The sequence below is a fragment of the Podarcis gaigeae genome (assembly GCF_964106915.1).
Source record: "Podarcis gaigeae genome assembly, chromosome: 6".
Taxonomy (NCBI): domain Eukaryota; kingdom Metazoa; phylum Chordata; class Lepidosauria; order Squamata; family Lacertidae; genus Podarcis; species Podarcis gaigeae.
The window spans coordinates 4,811,789-4,828,382 of record NC_139682.1 but is presented as its reverse complement, the minus strand read 5'-3'; the positions used below and the strand labels follow the sequence as shown (position 1 = coordinate 4,828,382).

Below are 16,594 nucleotides of genomic sequence, written 5' to 3'. Positions count from 1 at the left end.
AGCCCCATTAGCCAAAGTGGTGCTTAAGGTTAAGAACAGTTTCAGGTTAAGAACAGACCTCCAGAACAAATTAAGTTCTTAACCCAAGGTACTGCTGTATTTTCCATTTCCCTTATCAGTGCTTCAAACCCCCTATTGTTTATTCATTTATTTTAATTGTTAATTCTTTAAAATGTTTCATGCTAACAGTTCATAATGCATGGTTAGTGCTGACCTGAGACAGGGCCTTTTCAGACTTGGTTTTCATGTGCAGAAAGCACTCCTGGTGAGGTAAATCTCTCTTATTCAGGAGAAATGTAATAACGTTCCATTTTACCTGGGCATTTGATGGCAAATAGATATGAGTCATGGCAAAAGTGATATTAATAATGTGAAGGTGTGTGGTTGCTTTTAGATGTTCTCAATTTCCCTCCCATGTTTTAAAGTTGGTTTTACTTTAAAAAAAAAATTGTACTGTTTTAACATTTTGCTGTTTGCCACTCTAGGCTTAGTTGGGAAGAAATGCAGGGTAGAAATTTTAAATACAGCGGTACCTCGGGTTACATACGCTTCAGGTTACATACGCTTCAGGTTACAGACTCCGCTAACCCAGAAATAGTACCTTGGGTTAAGAACTTTGCTTCAGGATGAGAACAGAAATTGTGCTCTGGTGGCGCGGTGGCAACAAAAGGCCACCTTAGCGAAAGTGGTGCTTCAGGTTAAGAACAGTTTCAGGTTAAGAACGGACCTCAGGAATGAATTAAGTACTTAACCCTAGGTACCGCTGTACAAACAAACAATAAATGCCCTGCTGTCTTCGAGACCATGACTTGATTATGTCATCATAGATTTGTACAACAGCATGACAATATTGGCAGTTTTATTTTCCATCCCTAGCACGGTATTTGCCATGTCACCATAGATTTCCTGCGACGGCATTAAGATATCGGTACGGTTGTTTTTCATCCCTTTCCTAATGATCCCTAGCACGGCATTCTCCTCTTTCACTGAAGCTCACCATCTTCACTGAGCTCTCAGACAGAGATGCTCGGTGGCTCTTAAATCCAAAGGTGCACAACAAGATGATCAAGGGTCTGAAAACCAAGCCTTATGAGGAACGGTTGAAGGAGTTGGGTATGTTTAGCCTGGAAAAGAGGAGACTGAGAGGAGATATGATTGAAGATAGCTATCATCTAAAGGGCTGTCATATGGAAGATTGCGCAAGCTGTTTTTTGTCATTGACATTCTACTCAATATTGATCCAGCGTAGATTCCAATGTATAATTAGCAGAGTAACAACTACAACACGTTGCAGGATTCCCCCCAAAACAGACCAGAGGCAATTAATATTTCTTCCAGCAGACCTTTGCTGCTACTGAAGGCAAATGAGCATAATGGTCACAAATCCAATACATTCAGAATTGGCACTGTCCATAAGAAATCCAGTTGCAGCAGACCTAACTTAAACTTATACAGTGGTACCTCAGGTTACAGACGCTTCAGGTTACAGACTCCGCTAACCCAGAAACAGTACCTCGGGTTAAGAACTTTGCTTCAGGATGAGAACAGAAATTGTGCTCCTGCGGCGCAGCGGCAGCGGGAGGCCCCATTAGCTAAAGTGGTGCTTCAGGTTAAGAATAGTTTCAGGTTAAGAACGGACCTCAAGAACGAATTAAGTTCTTTACCCGAGCTACCACTGTAATAAATTATAATAAGACTAAAACTTAACACTATACAGTCATAACTCGGGTTGAAGTTGCTTCAGGTTGAGCGCTTTCGGGTTGTGCTCCACGGCGACCCGGAAGTAACGGAACGTGTTACTTCCGGGTTTCACCACTCGCGCATAGCAGATGGACAAAATGATGTCACGCGCATGCGCAAGTGGTGAAACGCGACCCGCACACGCGCAGATGCAGGTTGCGTTCGCTTCAGGATGTGAATGGGGCTCTGGACCGGATCCGGTTTGTATCCAGAGGTACCACTGTATACAGAATACCACACCAGGAGTAAAAGAGATAGAAAGAGAAAGTGAAACCCAGGCTCCTTCTGGCCTCTTATTATAGTCAGCATGACCTTGACAGAACAGATAACAGAATCAGTTTACGCCAGCTGTACTCAGCTTCTCTGAAGAAATAACCCAAACATCAGAAACCTTCTGCTTGTTCCTTTCACACAGAGAAGCTTCCAGAAGCTTCCAGAACCCTCTTGAATTAATTAGAATAGGAAAGATCTCTACACATCAGATCAATACTTTCTGCACTAAGAAATGCAAACTGACAGTTTATCTGGAAGGTAGGACTCGAACCAGTGGCTTCAATTTACAAAAGGAGATTCTGACTAAACACCAGGAAGACCTTACTGACAGCAAGAGCTGTTTGACATTGGATCAGTCTCCCTCGGGAAGTTGTGGACTCTCATTCTTTGGAGGTTTTTAAGCAGAGGTTGGATGGCCATCTGTCATGGATGCTTTAGCTGAGATTCTTGCATTGCTGGCAGTTGGACTAGATCGGGGTAGGCAACCTAAGGTCAGGGGGCCGGATGCGGCCTAATCTGGCCCGCGGACAGTCCAGGAATCAGCATGTTTTTGTTGGGATACTTCTGGGGACGGCAGCTGGACGATCACCGGTCTCCCTTGGAACAGATACGTTTAGAGACCCTCAGATACGTTTAGAAACCCATGCACGCTCTATCAGCAGAGTGAATACCGTATTTTTTGCTCCATAAGATGCACTTTTTTCTTCCTAAAAAGTAAGGGGAAATGTCTGTGCGTCTTATGGAGCAAATGCGTGGTCCCTGGAGCCGAATTGCCCAGGGGCAAAAAGCAGATCATGTTCTCTTTTTTTTTGAAAGAGGGAAGTGGGTGTTGAAACAAAGCCGCTGATCATTTGCCGATCGGGAAGAGAGATAAGGAACACTAGAGATAAAGGAGGCTGCCTTGGAGGGGGGAGGTAAAGACAGCAAACTTGCAAAGGGGGAAAACAGGAAGACTAGAGCAATAAGGAGATAAATTAGGAGAAAAGGAGGAGCAAAAAACTGATCCAGCTAAGGAAAAGACACTAAGGCAAATAAGAGGGAAGGGAGTGTTGAAAGGAAGCTGCTGATCAGTAAGCGATCAGAAGGGAGATAAGGGACGCTAGCGGAGGCTGCCGGGGGGGGGAGGTAAAAGCCCATGGATCCTCAGGATTTTTACATTGAGTCATCCCAAATTCACCATCAGATCACATAGCATGTCCATGGCTACAGCCTGCTGCACCAAAAGAATAACGCACCCACTGTTGCGTGGGGCCGTAATGGTGCAAAAACGTGGTTACAAAGCACAGATCCACATGGGTCCTCAGGATTTTTGCATTGGGTCACCCCAAATTCACCATCAGATCACATGTCTGTGGCCACAGCATGAGCCACAAAAATCATACATCCATTGTTTAGTTCAGAATTTTTTTTTTCTTGTTCTCCTCCTCTAAAAACTAGGTGCATCTTATGGTCAGGTGCGTCTTATGGAGCGAAAAATACAGTAAATCTTCTCACAGCGGAAGTGGCGGACAGAGAAATATGTAAGCATATTTGCAGCATTTATTCAGCATAGTTCAGGAACAAAGGAAAAAAACCTGCCTGCTTCCCTTCGTGTCCAGCAAAACAGCAGCTAAAAGCAAAAGCAATATAGAAACGGAAGTTCCCAGCAAGTGCTGGAAGTAAACAAGCATGTGACACACAACAGTCATGCCTGTACCCTTTTAAGGTGGAATGGAACTATATCCTAACAGTTTTTACATGAGTAGAATGTGTCCTTTCATTTAAAATGCATCTCTGGGTTATTTGTGGGGCCTGCCTGGTGTTTTTACATGAGTAGAATGGGTGGTTTTATTTAAAATGCATCTCTGGGTTATTTGTGGGGCATAGGAATTCGTTCATTTCTCCTCCCCCACCCAAAAAATAGTCTGGCCCATAGCTGTCAACCGTCCCTTATTTGGTGGGAAACTCCCTTATCCCAGCGCCGTGTCCCCCTGCTGTCCCTTACTGATGATGTCCCTTAAATTTCCCGGTTTTCATGCTCACCCGGCTCGGGAGGGAAGCAGCAGCTCAGGGTCCTCCACCGCGCGAGAGAGAGCATGCGCATGAGCTGCCATGTCTCTGTCTCTCCCTTTTCCCCCTCAGGGGCGCGTTGTGAGGAGGCGGGTGGTGGCGGGCAGGCAGGCAGCCCCTCTCTTGCGAGACTCCGCCACGCTGCCTGGGGAAGCTGGAGGTGGCAGCGGCAGCTGAGGAGGCAGCCTGAGAGAGGAGGAAGAGGAGGGGATGGGGAGGGACGCAGAAGGGAGGCACATCAGCGGCTGTGGCCATGCCGCAACTGCCTCATGCCGGGCTCGAGGGCGAGAGTCTCTCTCCTGCCCCTTCCTCTCGGGCAGGGAAGGGCCGATGGAACTCCTCGCGCCAGGACGACGGCAGCCCCGATGTACTGCTTAGCATACCCTCCAACCAGTGCAGCATCTTAATGTAGTGATTTCCGACTCTGCATCCTTTTCATAACTCTATTTTTATAAATCATTTGTCCATCCATAGTTCAAATTTTTACTACAAGTTTTCTGTCAATCCTACCAATGTACGTAACTCTTTACAATAGCTTTTCAACTAAATTATAAACTTTCCCTATTCTTTATTAAAGAGGTCCTCTTCCTGGTTTCTAATTCTGCCTGTAAGCTTTGCCATCTGGACGTCGTTCATCAGTTTTGTCTGCCACTCTTCTTTGGTGGGAGTTGTAGACCCTTACGATCATCTAGTCCAACCCCCTGCAAAACACAGTCAGTGGCAGCAAAAGCAGCACGGCTCCATCAGTGCCGGATTTCTGTATAAGCTAAGCAAAATCCCTTATTTTGGGTGCTGGTCCCTTATTTTTGAGGGTGCTGGTCCCTTATTTTCAAATCTGTAAGTTGACAGCTATGGTCTGGCCCACCACATGGTCTGAGAGACAGTGGACCAGCCCCCTACAGAAAAAGTTGCTGACCCATGGACTAGATGAACCGCGGGGTCCCTTTCAACTCTGCACTTCTGTGATTCGGTGACCTGCAACCTCCATCTCTTGTGCAATTTTGGGGGCTTTTAAATAATCTAAACAGGATTGCTGGGAACTAGATGAAGCAACCATTTCCTCTTCCTTTCTGCGGTGGCAACAACTGATGTAAAAGGGTTGAGCTCAGACACAGCACAGAAGGGATTCTTTTTGTCACCCCAATGGCTGCTTTGTGCTCCTTCTCTGCATCTCCTCACTCATTTCTGCTGCTGCTCCTTCTCCTCCAAATGTTCGGTGAGTGTTGAAAGGTAGACATTGAACTTGCAGGCTTGCACAGATTTCTAGGTATGGTGAAGTCCAGTATGAGCTACAACTTTCCAGAAATTGCCACTCTGGTGCCCCCAATATTTTTCGGAATTGGAGGGCACCAGGTTGGTGAGCCTCGGTGTAGCAAGAAAAGATGGGAACTTGTGGCTGTCAGCTGAGGTCCTTCTCTGTGTGCCTCTATTATGGGAGTGCCTGCGTTATAAGGGGCCTTTTCAGTGGTGGCTCCACATTCGTGGAATGCTCTCCCTTTTTACCTGAGCTTTTTGGCCTTGAAGTAGAAGGTTTCAAGTACTTGTGGCCTTTTTTAGTGTTGCCGGATCTGTTAATCCCAACTTGCATTTATAGAGATGTATTTTCTAGATTTTTAATGCTTGTGTTTCTCACAATTGGTTTTAGTGTTTAGATAGTGCTTGTAAGTAGCTTTGGGTAACTTTTGTGAAGTAATAATAATAATAATAATAATAATAATAATAATAATAATAATAATAGAATAATGCTATAGGCACTTGTGGTGGACATGACCAAAGGTGGCAAATTTGGAGGGACCAGTCCTTTCAGTATTCATAAGCATATCTCAAAGTCTCCAGTGTCCGCATTATATTGAACTTGTATATTTCGATGAAAAGTCAGGCCTTGGCAATAAGTTCTCTCATAGGACATTGATTCTGTTGTTTCTGAAGATGAATTGCAATGCTTCCCCAATTTTGCAACAGTGAACGCCCCATTTTCAGATCTTCCCCATAGGTTCCCCATTCCTGCTTTCAATGTAACAAAGTAATAAAACACAAGGCAAGATTTGTCTTTGTTCTTCATTTTTAAATCACGGCTTTGTAGCTTTTCAAACAAAATATTCAGGTTAGAGGACTGTGGTTAGAGTGGAAACCATTCCCCACCCCAATTATCCATCAATTATTCTCCGTGAACAGATTTCATGTTTACATAAGAAAAAACTGCTTCTTTCCCCTTATGGGGTATCCAAGAGCCCATATAGAGTCCTTAAGTGGGTCCCCTATCGGTGGGAGAAAATAAGAGAGGCCAACTGGAGTATATTGAGAAGCAAGGCAGCTAGTAAGCCTGATCTTTATTAATTGTTGCAACAGGGTGCTCACTCACCACATGCAGGAGGGACCCAGAACAATGGTTGTTGTTGTTGTTGTTGTTTAGTTGTGTCCAACTCTTCGTGACCCCCTGGACCAGAGCATGCCAGGCACTCCTGTCTTCCACTGTCTCCCGCAGTTTGGTCAAATTCATGTTCGTAGCTTCGAGAACACTGTCCCACCACCTCATCCTCCGTCATCCCCTTCTCCTTGTGCCCTCCATCTTTCCCAACATCAGGGTCTTTTCCAGGGAGTCTTCTCTTCTCATGTGGGGGCCAAAGGCTTGAAGCCTCAGCTTCAGGATCTGTCCTTCTAGTGAGCACTCAGGGCTGATTTCCTTCAGAATGGAGAGGTTTGATCTTCTTGCAGTCCATGGGACTCTCAAGAGTCTCCTCTAGCAGCATAATTCAAAAGCATCAATTCTTTGGCGATCAGCCTTCTTTATGATCCAGCTCTCACTTCCATACATCACTACTGGAAAAACTGTAGCTTTAATTGTACAGACCTGTGTCGGCAAGGTGATGTCTCTGCTTTTTAAGATGCTGTCTAGGTTTGTCATTGCTTTTCTCCCAAGAAGCAGGCGTCTTTTAATTTCCTGGCTGCTGTCACCATCTGCAGTGATCATGGAGCCCAAGAAAGTAAAATCTCTCACTGCTTCCATTTCTGCCGCCCCTTATGGACTCCCAAATTCTGCTCTAACCCTCTGAAGCAGATTTCAAGGTGCACTCGGGGGGGGGGGGTACTAGGGGGAGAAGCAGAAAACGAATCTCTGCCCCATGGGTGAAAGACAGTTCAACTCCAAATAGCCAGGAACTGACCTATGGGCCCCACATCTTTTAGGAGCCCCGTGACAAGGCATCAAACAATATTGATTTGATCTTGAAAGAAAATTACAATCAAGTATTATTAGGAGATAATTTCTGAGCCCTCCCCCGAAAAAAAAATGTTTTGACTGCCTAGGGGCCTCCACAGGGTTCAATCCAGTACTGTTTCACTCACACACAAACAATGTTTAATACAACCCAAAGTCTGGAGAAAAAGAGGAAGATGCTGTTATCAGACCCTCCAAGTGTCCCCGTTTCCCAAGGACAGTCCCTCATTTACAGAAGCCATCTTGGTTTCTAATTTGATCACAGAATGTCCCGCTTTTCCTTAGGGGTAAAGGGACCCCTGACCATTAGGTCCAGTTGTGGCCGACTCTGGGGTTGTGGCACTCATCTTGCTTTACTGGCTGAGGGAGCCAGCGTACAGCTCCCGGGTCATGTGGCCAGCATGACTAAGCCGCTTCTGGTGAACCAGAGCAGCGAACGGAAATGCCGTTTACCTTCCCGCTGGAGCGGTACCTATTTATCTACTTGCACTTTGAAGTGCTTTCGAACTGCTAGGTTGGCAGGAGCAGGGACTGAGCAACAGGAGCTCACTCCATCGTGGGGATTTGAACCACCGACCTTCAGATCGGCAAATCCTAGGCTCTGTGGTTTAACCCACAGAGCCATCCGCTTCCCATCCGCTTTCCCTTACGACGTCCCTATTTTCATTGGATAAATGTTGGAGGGGGTGGAGTTCTCCAACCCCTGAGCTGTCTGAAAGCAGTCGTGTATGGGGAAGGTATTTTTTATGTTTAATGTTTTATTATATTTTTATATATGTTGGAAGCTGCCCAGAGTGTCTGGGGCAACCCAGTCAGTTGGGGGGGGGGTATAAATAGTAAAATCATTATTAAGGAATAGGAAGTCCCTGTTTTCATCAGAGAAATGTTGGAGGTTACGTGCTACTCATTTTGCTGCAGGTGCCAAAGGCCAAGATTTGGAAGTTCTGCAGCCTCCAGGACCCTTGTCTGTGTCCGCAGGAGAGACCCTCACTCTGACGTGTACAGTGCGTGGAATGGGCCCACCAGGACAAGTAAAATGGCACAAGGGGTCGGACAGAAAGCAGCCCATTTACAGTGGAAGAGCACCACCTCCCCCACGTGTGACCAGGGTTGTTCCTGGATCACAAACAGACTTCAGCATCCGCATCAGCAACATCCGACCTGAGGATGCTGGGACCTATTACTGTGTCAAGTACAGGGCAGCAGCCCAAGAAACAGAATTGAAATCGGGAGTGGGCACTGAGGTTTCCGTGATTGGTAAGTATCCTTCAATTTCTCTTCATTTCCAAGGAGGACTATCTGCCCCCCTCGCCCCAGAAGCTCCACGTTATATAGAAATACAAAGACATCGAATGAGGCTGGGACCTTTTTAAAAAGTGAAAAATAGCCTTGGTGGGCGGCATGTTTGAGTGAAGCAGTGATGAGAGGAGAAAGGGTACATCGCTCCTTCCCTGCTGGGGGGTTTTCTGCACAAAAAATCTATTTCCTTCCCCTTCCCCAAGGGTCCCAAAGCTGCTTTTCATTCTTTGAAAATCCACACTTATAAGTATTTGCATGCAACGTAAATTTAACTGGTACAGAACCACAGCCCAATGGAGAGCCTGTTGTAGGGCGGGTGGGGGGGTGGAGATGACAAGCTTTTTCATCCTAAGGACTCTATTCCCTACTGGTCAATTTCAAAGGGGCACATAATAATAATAATAATAATAATAATAATTTATTTATTTATTTATTTATACCCTGCCCTTCCCGGTTCAAAAACCGGGCTTGGGGCAGCTAACAACAAATTTAAAACAGTTTAAAACACTTAATTATAAAAGCAGCATAAAATACAGTATACAAACATGAATAACAATAAAGTTCAATAAAGTTCTGAAGAAGTGTGCATGCACACGAAAGCTCATACCAAGAACTGACTTAGTTGGTCTTTAAGGTGCTACTGGAAGGAATTTTTTTTGTTCAAAAATCAATTAGATAATCCCCAGGGCTAGCTGGCTGAATTGGTCATGCCAGTGGATGGGATAGAGTCAAAAAGTGGGAGAGTGACCAATGTGAAATTTTACCAGGCCAGCAAATCAGGACCAATGAGGGCATGGCCTGGGAAGAAGGGGTGTGGCCTGAGGGAGTCCCAGACTCCACCCCCCAGCCTGGTCTGATTTCCAGCCTGGTCTGTTAATAATTTGGGCATTTGAGGGAAGAGGGAGAGGGGCAAAGAGCATCTCTCTCTGATGAAGCACAGTGGTGGCCGATGAAAGGTCCTTTTTTACTATTGATAGAACCATTGTCACCCTGGACAGCTCAGTTGGTTAGAGCATGGTGCTGCTAATGTCAAGGTTGCAGGTTCACTTCCTATGGGGGACAGCTCATATTCCTGCATTGCAGGGGGTTGGACTAGATGGCCCTTGGGGTCCCTTCCAACTCTATGCCCACATCATTTTGTGGTCTTCCCTCTTTTTCTGCTTTTAGATGTGACAGACATTCTGTGTTGTGCCCCCTTCCCTCTTCCTCCTGCACCCAGGCAGCCATTTTGTGACTGGTGCCCGCAGCACACCCTCAAAATTCCAAAAGGGCCCACTGGCCCAGAAAAGGATTTCCCTTGGAATTGGTGATGGGTCCTATCCTGCAAGGGTCACCAGGTGATGTGTCGATGCTTCCTCCCACAGCCACGCCATCCCAGCCATCTATCAAGGGTCCCACGAGCAGAGTGTTATCTGGGACCTCGGCGACTTTCACCTGCACGTCAGATGGATTCTCCCCCCCGAGCCATCAAAGTCACCTGGCTGAAGGACAACACCAGGATCGGGTCCCCAGAGCCCACCGTTCTGCCAGAAGGAGACAGCATCTCCTACCAAGTGCTGAGCACCGCGCAGGTGCCACTCACACAAGACGATGTGAAGTCCCAGCTCATCTGCCAGATTGAACACGAGACCTTGCGGAGTCCCCTGCGGGAGTTTTTCAAACTTGCAGATATCCTACGAGGTACAGAGACTGGTGGGGGTCTGGCTGTGGGGTGGCAGATCATTGCAAGGAAGGGGAAGAAGCTGTGGGTCTTGGATGCCAGGGAGAAAGAGAGATGAGAGGGTTGGTGCTCCAGGCAGCGGCGTAGCATGGGTTGTCAGCACCCGGGGCACGGCAAGTAATTTGCACGCCCTAACCCGGGGCAAGGCAAGTAATTTGTGCCCCCTAACCCGGGGCAAGGCAAGTAATTTGCGCCCCTAACCTGCCGCCGCTGCCAGCTTCTTCTTGCTGCAGCATGGGCTGGGTATTTACGGTAAGGTAGCCACGGCGGCGGGGGCGGGTCCGTGTCAGGTGATCTGAGGCGAGTTGCCGCTGGCGCTGCCGCCCAAACGACGCCGCTTGCCCGGAGGAGGAGGAGGGCAGAGAGGCGAGGAAAATGCAACATGGCCCAGCAGCTGCAGCGGCGGTGGCGGCGGTGGCGGGGCTGTGAGGAGGGGCTGCCTGGCGCGCCCTCCGTGGCCCTGATGTGCGGGGACCACGGCGAGCGCTGAGAGCCGCTGCCTGCCCGGACGCACGCACAGCTCGTCGGTTCCGCGAGACATGGGGCTCTGCTACAGCCTGCGCCCGAGGCTCTTCGGCGACTCCGGAGGCAGTGAGCGCCCCCCCCCCGATGTTGCGCCCGGTGCGGCCGGCCCCCCTGCACCCCACACACTACGCCACTGGCTCCAGGGTCCATTGGGAGGACAATACGCAATTCCATCTGGCTTGTCCAGATTGAAATGTGTTCTAATATTTTCTTGGTAAGACCCCTTGAATCTCTCCTAAAAGAATAAAGACACCACAGTCTTATTGATAAGCAAGAAAAAGAAAGTTTACTCACAATCAGGCAGAGCACAGTGTGATCCCTGAAGGCAGGCTTAAGGCTTAAAGTTCCAAACTTATACTAACAGGTTTACCCCATAAGGGAGATTTACCTAGTGACTGCAGGCTAGCAGTCCAGCAGTTCACAGGACGAAAGGAAGATGGAAAAGAAGGAGAGTGGCAGCATGCCTTGTCCTTTTGTTACTGGTCTGGAAAGGTCACGTCCACCCACTAGTCACATGAAAGAGAGGAAGGATGCTCCAGGCCAGGAGGAACAGGAAGTTTCAACTGGCTGGACCAAACATTCCCTTGCATGTCCACTCTAGCAAAACAAGGAATGTTGTATTTGACTGCTCCCAGTAGATTACATCCCACAAAGTCAAGTGGCAGGGCAAGGGGTCAGGTGCTCCTTCTGCCTCCCATGCTGCTGCTTCACCCAATTGCTCCTCACAAAGGACTAAGAAAAAAGAGCCACTGGTATGCATGTAGCATTCACTTTGGTCCGTAGATATTTTCATTGAAGGGAAATGCGATTACTGCTACTAAAACTGTTATGTACTGAGTTGAATAGGATCCAAACTGCAGCAGTCTGATTGGTCCTAGAACAATAGGATCCAAATTGCAGCAGTCTGATTGGTCCTAGAACAATAGGATTCAGAATGCAGCAGTCTGATTGGTCCTAGAACAATGCAGCAATATGATTGGTTGGCAGGAACCACCCAATCATGCTCCAGATATAAGTGAATCCACAACCTGATTGGCTTACAGTAGAATTCCAGAATTAGCCAATCATGTGCAGCCCATTGTGTAAATAATGTATATAAAGCAGATACTTTGAGGGGACATTCATTCATTCCTCCTCACCACTGTGAGCCGAATAAAGAGCATGAAATCACTTTGCGACTCTGAGTATATTTCAAAGACAGAGGCCAACGCTCAGGCAAACACCAATTCTGAAGGAGATTAGATGTTTGACTGATGTCTGCCCAGACGCCACTGTAGACATAGACAGTAACATCCAACCAAGACCACCTGATATTGATATCTTAATGGGCCTCCATAGATCACCCATTTGCCAACCTGGTATCTTCCAGACATTTTGAACTATAATTCCCATCTGCCCCAGCCAGCACAGCTCTTGATGTCTGTTAGGTACTGAGTTGAATAGGACCCAGAGTTGAATAGGACCCAGAATGCAGCAGTCTGATTGGTCCACAGGAGCCACCCAATCCAGCTCCAGGTGGAAGTGAATCTGCAACCTGATTGGCCTACAGGAGAATCCCGGAATTAGCCAATCATGTGGGACCCATTGTGTAAATAATGTCTATAAAGCAGACATTCTGGGGGAACTTCCATTCCTCCTCACCACTATGAGCTGAGTAAAGAGCATGAAATCCACTCCAAGTATATTTCAATGTCCAAGACCTCTAGAGGCATGGGCATAGCCAAGGGGAGCAGGGAAGGGCAGCTGCCCCCTAAATAAAAATCAATAAAAATATATAGCTAACTGAGGTTCTGCCCCCCTAACAAAAATCCTGGCTACGCCCATGTCTAAGGGTCTTGATCTCAAGGAGGGGGTGAGGCCACATTTGCTTAAGCTGTGTAGCAGGCATGAGAAACCCAATCCTACATTTTTTCCACCCTGTGCATAATCTTATATACCTTTGTCAGGAGGAATGCAATTCCAGCACACTTGAGATTCCAGGAGCTATTCCCTCTCAGGAACAGCATGGTCCTGATGCAGATTTCTTTGCCTTTGTCCACACAGTTCCACCCAGAGTGAAGCTGGAAGCCAACCCAGCCAACCCCGTCCCGCTGAATGAATCGGTGACCTTCAGCTGCAGCGCAGAAGGGTTTTACCCAGAAGACACAACCTTGGCCTTGACTCTGAATGGCAGCCTGAGTGAAACAGGAATGGCTGAGCCCGTGGCCCAGAATGGGGATGGGACATTCACCCTCAGGAGCTCCCTGAAGCTGAATGCCACAGAAGAAAGGAACCAGTCTGCATTTACTTGCCTGGTTACGCAAAACTCTCAGCCTGTAGGGAATGAGATGACAGTGCTGAATATCAGGGTGCCAACTGAAGGAAGTGAAAGTGTCAGTATGGAGCCAGGTAAATGTGGATCCTGACACCATATTTTCGTGGTTTTTGGCCCCCATCCCTCAATCCATGTTTGCTTTTTTGTCAACACGTATGTCTGTCTGTGTGCTGGTCTTCTTATCTTCAGACCACTAAAGGTGAGGATCTACAGCTCATCGGAAGAGCAACCATGTTCCATGCAGTAAGGTAAAGGGACCCCTGACCATTAGGTCCAGTTGTGACCGACTCTGGGGTTGCGGCGCTCATCTCGCTTTATTGGCCGAGGGAGCCGGCATACAGCTTCTGGGTCACGTGGCCAGCATGACTAAGCCGCTTCTGGCAAACCAGAGCAGCACACAGAAACGCCGTTTACCTTCCCGTTTACCTATTTATCTACTTGCACTTTGATGTGCTTTCAAACTGCTAGGTTGGCAGGAGCAGGGACCGAGCAACGGGAGCTCACCCCGTCGCCGGTATTCGAACCACCAACCTTCTGATCGACAAGTCCTAGGCTCTGTGGTTTACACACAGCGCCACCCGTGTCCCTTTGTTCCATGCAGTAGTTCCCAGGAAAAAGGCTTCTGCCCGAGACCCTGGAGAGGCCCTGCTAGTTAGTGTAGACCAGATATGGGAGCTGGTTAGTCCTCCAGAACTACAGCTCCCATCAGCCCCTGCGAACATGACTAATGGTGGGGAGTGATGGGAGTTGAAATTCAGCCATGTTTGGAGGCCAAAGCTGCTTCCTGCTTGGTATAGATCAAAGGATCCCTACATAGTGCTTTGTAGTATGCCCACCTTGATGCCCAAGAAGACTCACTTGCCTCTTCTCATTTTGGAGAAGGATCCTGACCACCACCAGTTTTTCTTTTGTGAAATGCATTGGGGTTCTTTTGTTGCCTGCAGCGCACATTCTTAGCTTTCCAAATCTGGCCTTGGAACCAAAAATGTTTGGGGTGCCCTTGGTGGAATTGGTTTCCAGGACACTTTATGAGGGCCACATGCCATTGGCAGGAGGGGCCTGAGGCAAATGTTTGTGGAGCAACAAATTAGCCTTTGTAAAATATAATACTTTCTCTACACATTGACATACCCAACTCTAACCCCCATCCAGGAAAGCAGGAGCCATTATCAGAGTTCAAGGCGACATTTTGATGCTGGCCACAGTTCAGTGCATTTCTGGATTGATCTGAAGCAGATGGGTCAATCCAGGCCAGTTCAGACCAATCTGGGGCTCAAAACACTCTGTAAGAAAGCCAGACAGCCTGCCACCAAAGTCTTGCAGAATGACACCATATAAGGAGAACACCAGGAAGCGGGGAGCTGGATTGATAGCTCGAGCGTCCAGTTCTGGGCTAGCATCCCACCCAACACTCTCCAATCACAGTGAAGTGTTAAGATCAGCAGCTTGCTCTTTACTGCCTTTCTATTGTAAGTTCTCTGAAGATTACTTTACCAAAGTCTTCGGACAGACTCTTGTGCTTGGTGTTAAATCTCCTGTCTTCTCCCTTGCAGGTCATTTTCAGCTGTCCCCCTTCGGTCTCTGTATTGGACTTATTCTGGCCAGCAAACTCCTTGTTGTTGCTCCTTTCCTATTATACCTCTTCCTCAAAAAAGGACATGGCAAGGGGAACCTGAGAAACACAACTGTGAGCACCTAGGGTCAGGAGCCAGTGGACAGACCAGCCTAGAAATTGTCTACCTTTCAAGTTGGTGGCCCTAAGCCAGGCTTCCTCAAACTCGGCCCTCCAGATGTTTTGAGACTCTGCGGTTCCCATCATCCCTGACCACTGGTCCTGCTAGCTAGGGATCATGGGAGTTGTAGGCCAAAAACATCTGGAGGACCAACTTTGAGGAAGCCTGCCCTAAGCCCTAAGCAGCTGGGATACCTGGGAGATTGTCTCACCACTTATATCTCTTATATCCCAGCCTGTCATTTTCCTCTGCCAGAGAGGAATTCCTGCAGATACCATCTCATGAGGTCCATTTTGTACAACACGGGAACAGTGCCATCTTCCTTTTGAAACTCCCTCCCTAGTGCCTTTCCCAGTCCTGTTGAATACATTCTTTTTTCAACAAGCCTTTTCCCTGGAGAGTTTTACCCTGCTCTGTATGTCCATTGGGTTAGAAATTGTTTTCAAGTATATTTTTCATTATTATTATTTTTTAAACATTCTTAACTGTTCTTTCCCAGCATTTCAGAACCAGGTGTTAGAGCAACAGAATTTCAGAACCTGCTGGTAGAGCAACAGAAATTATTCATGCCTAATCAACTGTATTAACTTTGTTCCTGGCGAAACCACCATGTGAACCTAGTTATTCTCTTACAGCATTATATGATAGCAAGAAGCAAATAAAAAGAATTGTTTGTTATACAAATTGGCATGAACGTTTGGGACTGATCTTTCATTTACTGGTGTGTTTGCAAACATCATGAAGTTCCACCATGTGAGTTATTTGTCACACTCTCTTTGATCAGGATACTAGGTGAGCAACCAAGAGGATCAAGGGTCTGGAACCAAGCCTGATGAGGAGCAGTTGAAGGAGTGGAGTATGTTCAGCCAGGAAAAGAAAAGACTGAGAGGAGATGGGATAGCCATCTTCAAATATCTGACTCCCAGCAGCTGGCTGGGGCTGATGGATGTCATACTTGGAGGGCACCAGGTTAGTGAGCCATGGCCTGGTGAGAGACTATAGGGACCCTGCGACTGCCATCTAAAGCCCTTCTCTGTGTGTCCCCCTCTGTGGGAGCGCCAGGAGGGGGTAACAGGAGAACCACCCTTTTCAGTGGTGCCTCCACACTTGGGAGATGCAAGGAGGCTCAGCCGGCGCCCTCTTTTATCTTTAGGCATCAGGAAGATAAGGAAAAGTCTGCAGTGTTGCAGCTATAGGACAATAAGGTCAGAAAAGCAGTATGTGGGCAGATAAGGGCATCTTCTCCGTGGAGGCGAGCTGCTGATCCCAGCGGGCAAAAGAGACCACGGTTGTGTTGCTCTTCACAGTTTCAGAAGTTGGCATGAAGTGTTAGGAACTGGCAGGCTTTCTTTTTTCCTTTTCTTTTAATTTTAATTTTATTTTATTAACATATAAAACACATACATATATGTAATGGTTATAAGGGGTTGCTTGTGCGTAAGTTACCGTCACTGCTGGCTAGATTGCCTGGTTAACCTTGCCTTGGCTGACAGCCCGTCACTCCGTGGCCGTTCAGTCACTCGCAGAATCCGTCAGTGGGCGTTTCTTGAACCTCTTCCAGCAAAGAAGTTGTTTGACGCCAAGTCTCCTCCTACTCTCCCTGCGCGAAAACCTTCTGCGCAGGGAGGGAGTGGGCAGAGGTGTGCCCGTGCTCTCCCCACTAGTTTCGGGCAAAGAGTCTTGGAGACCCCTCTTCGAATCCCCCATCTGCCCCCCTTCTCTAC

At 47.5% G+C, this 16,594-nt stretch overlaps 2 protein-coding genes across 3 annotated transcripts in view; both read left to right on the top strand.

Moving 5' to 3' along the window:
* Positions 1 to 16,594, top strand: part of LOC310847139 (immunoglobulin kappa light chain-like) — a 450,671-nt gene that overhangs the window by 410,592 nt on the left and 23,485 nt on the right. The gene's annotated exons all lie outside the window — the stretch shown is intronic.
* On the top strand, positions 5,123 to 15,554 carry SIRPB1 (signal regulatory protein beta 1). Its single transcript, XM_083744564.1, is given in 6 exon segments — positions 5,123 to 5,278; positions 8,198 to 8,536; positions 9,943 to 10,034; positions 10,036 to 10,258; positions 12,867 to 13,211; positions 14,691 to 15,554. Coding segments are annotated over 6 exon segments (1,218 nt in total). The 5' UTR covers positions 5,123 to 5,205; the 3' UTR covers positions 14,837 to 15,554.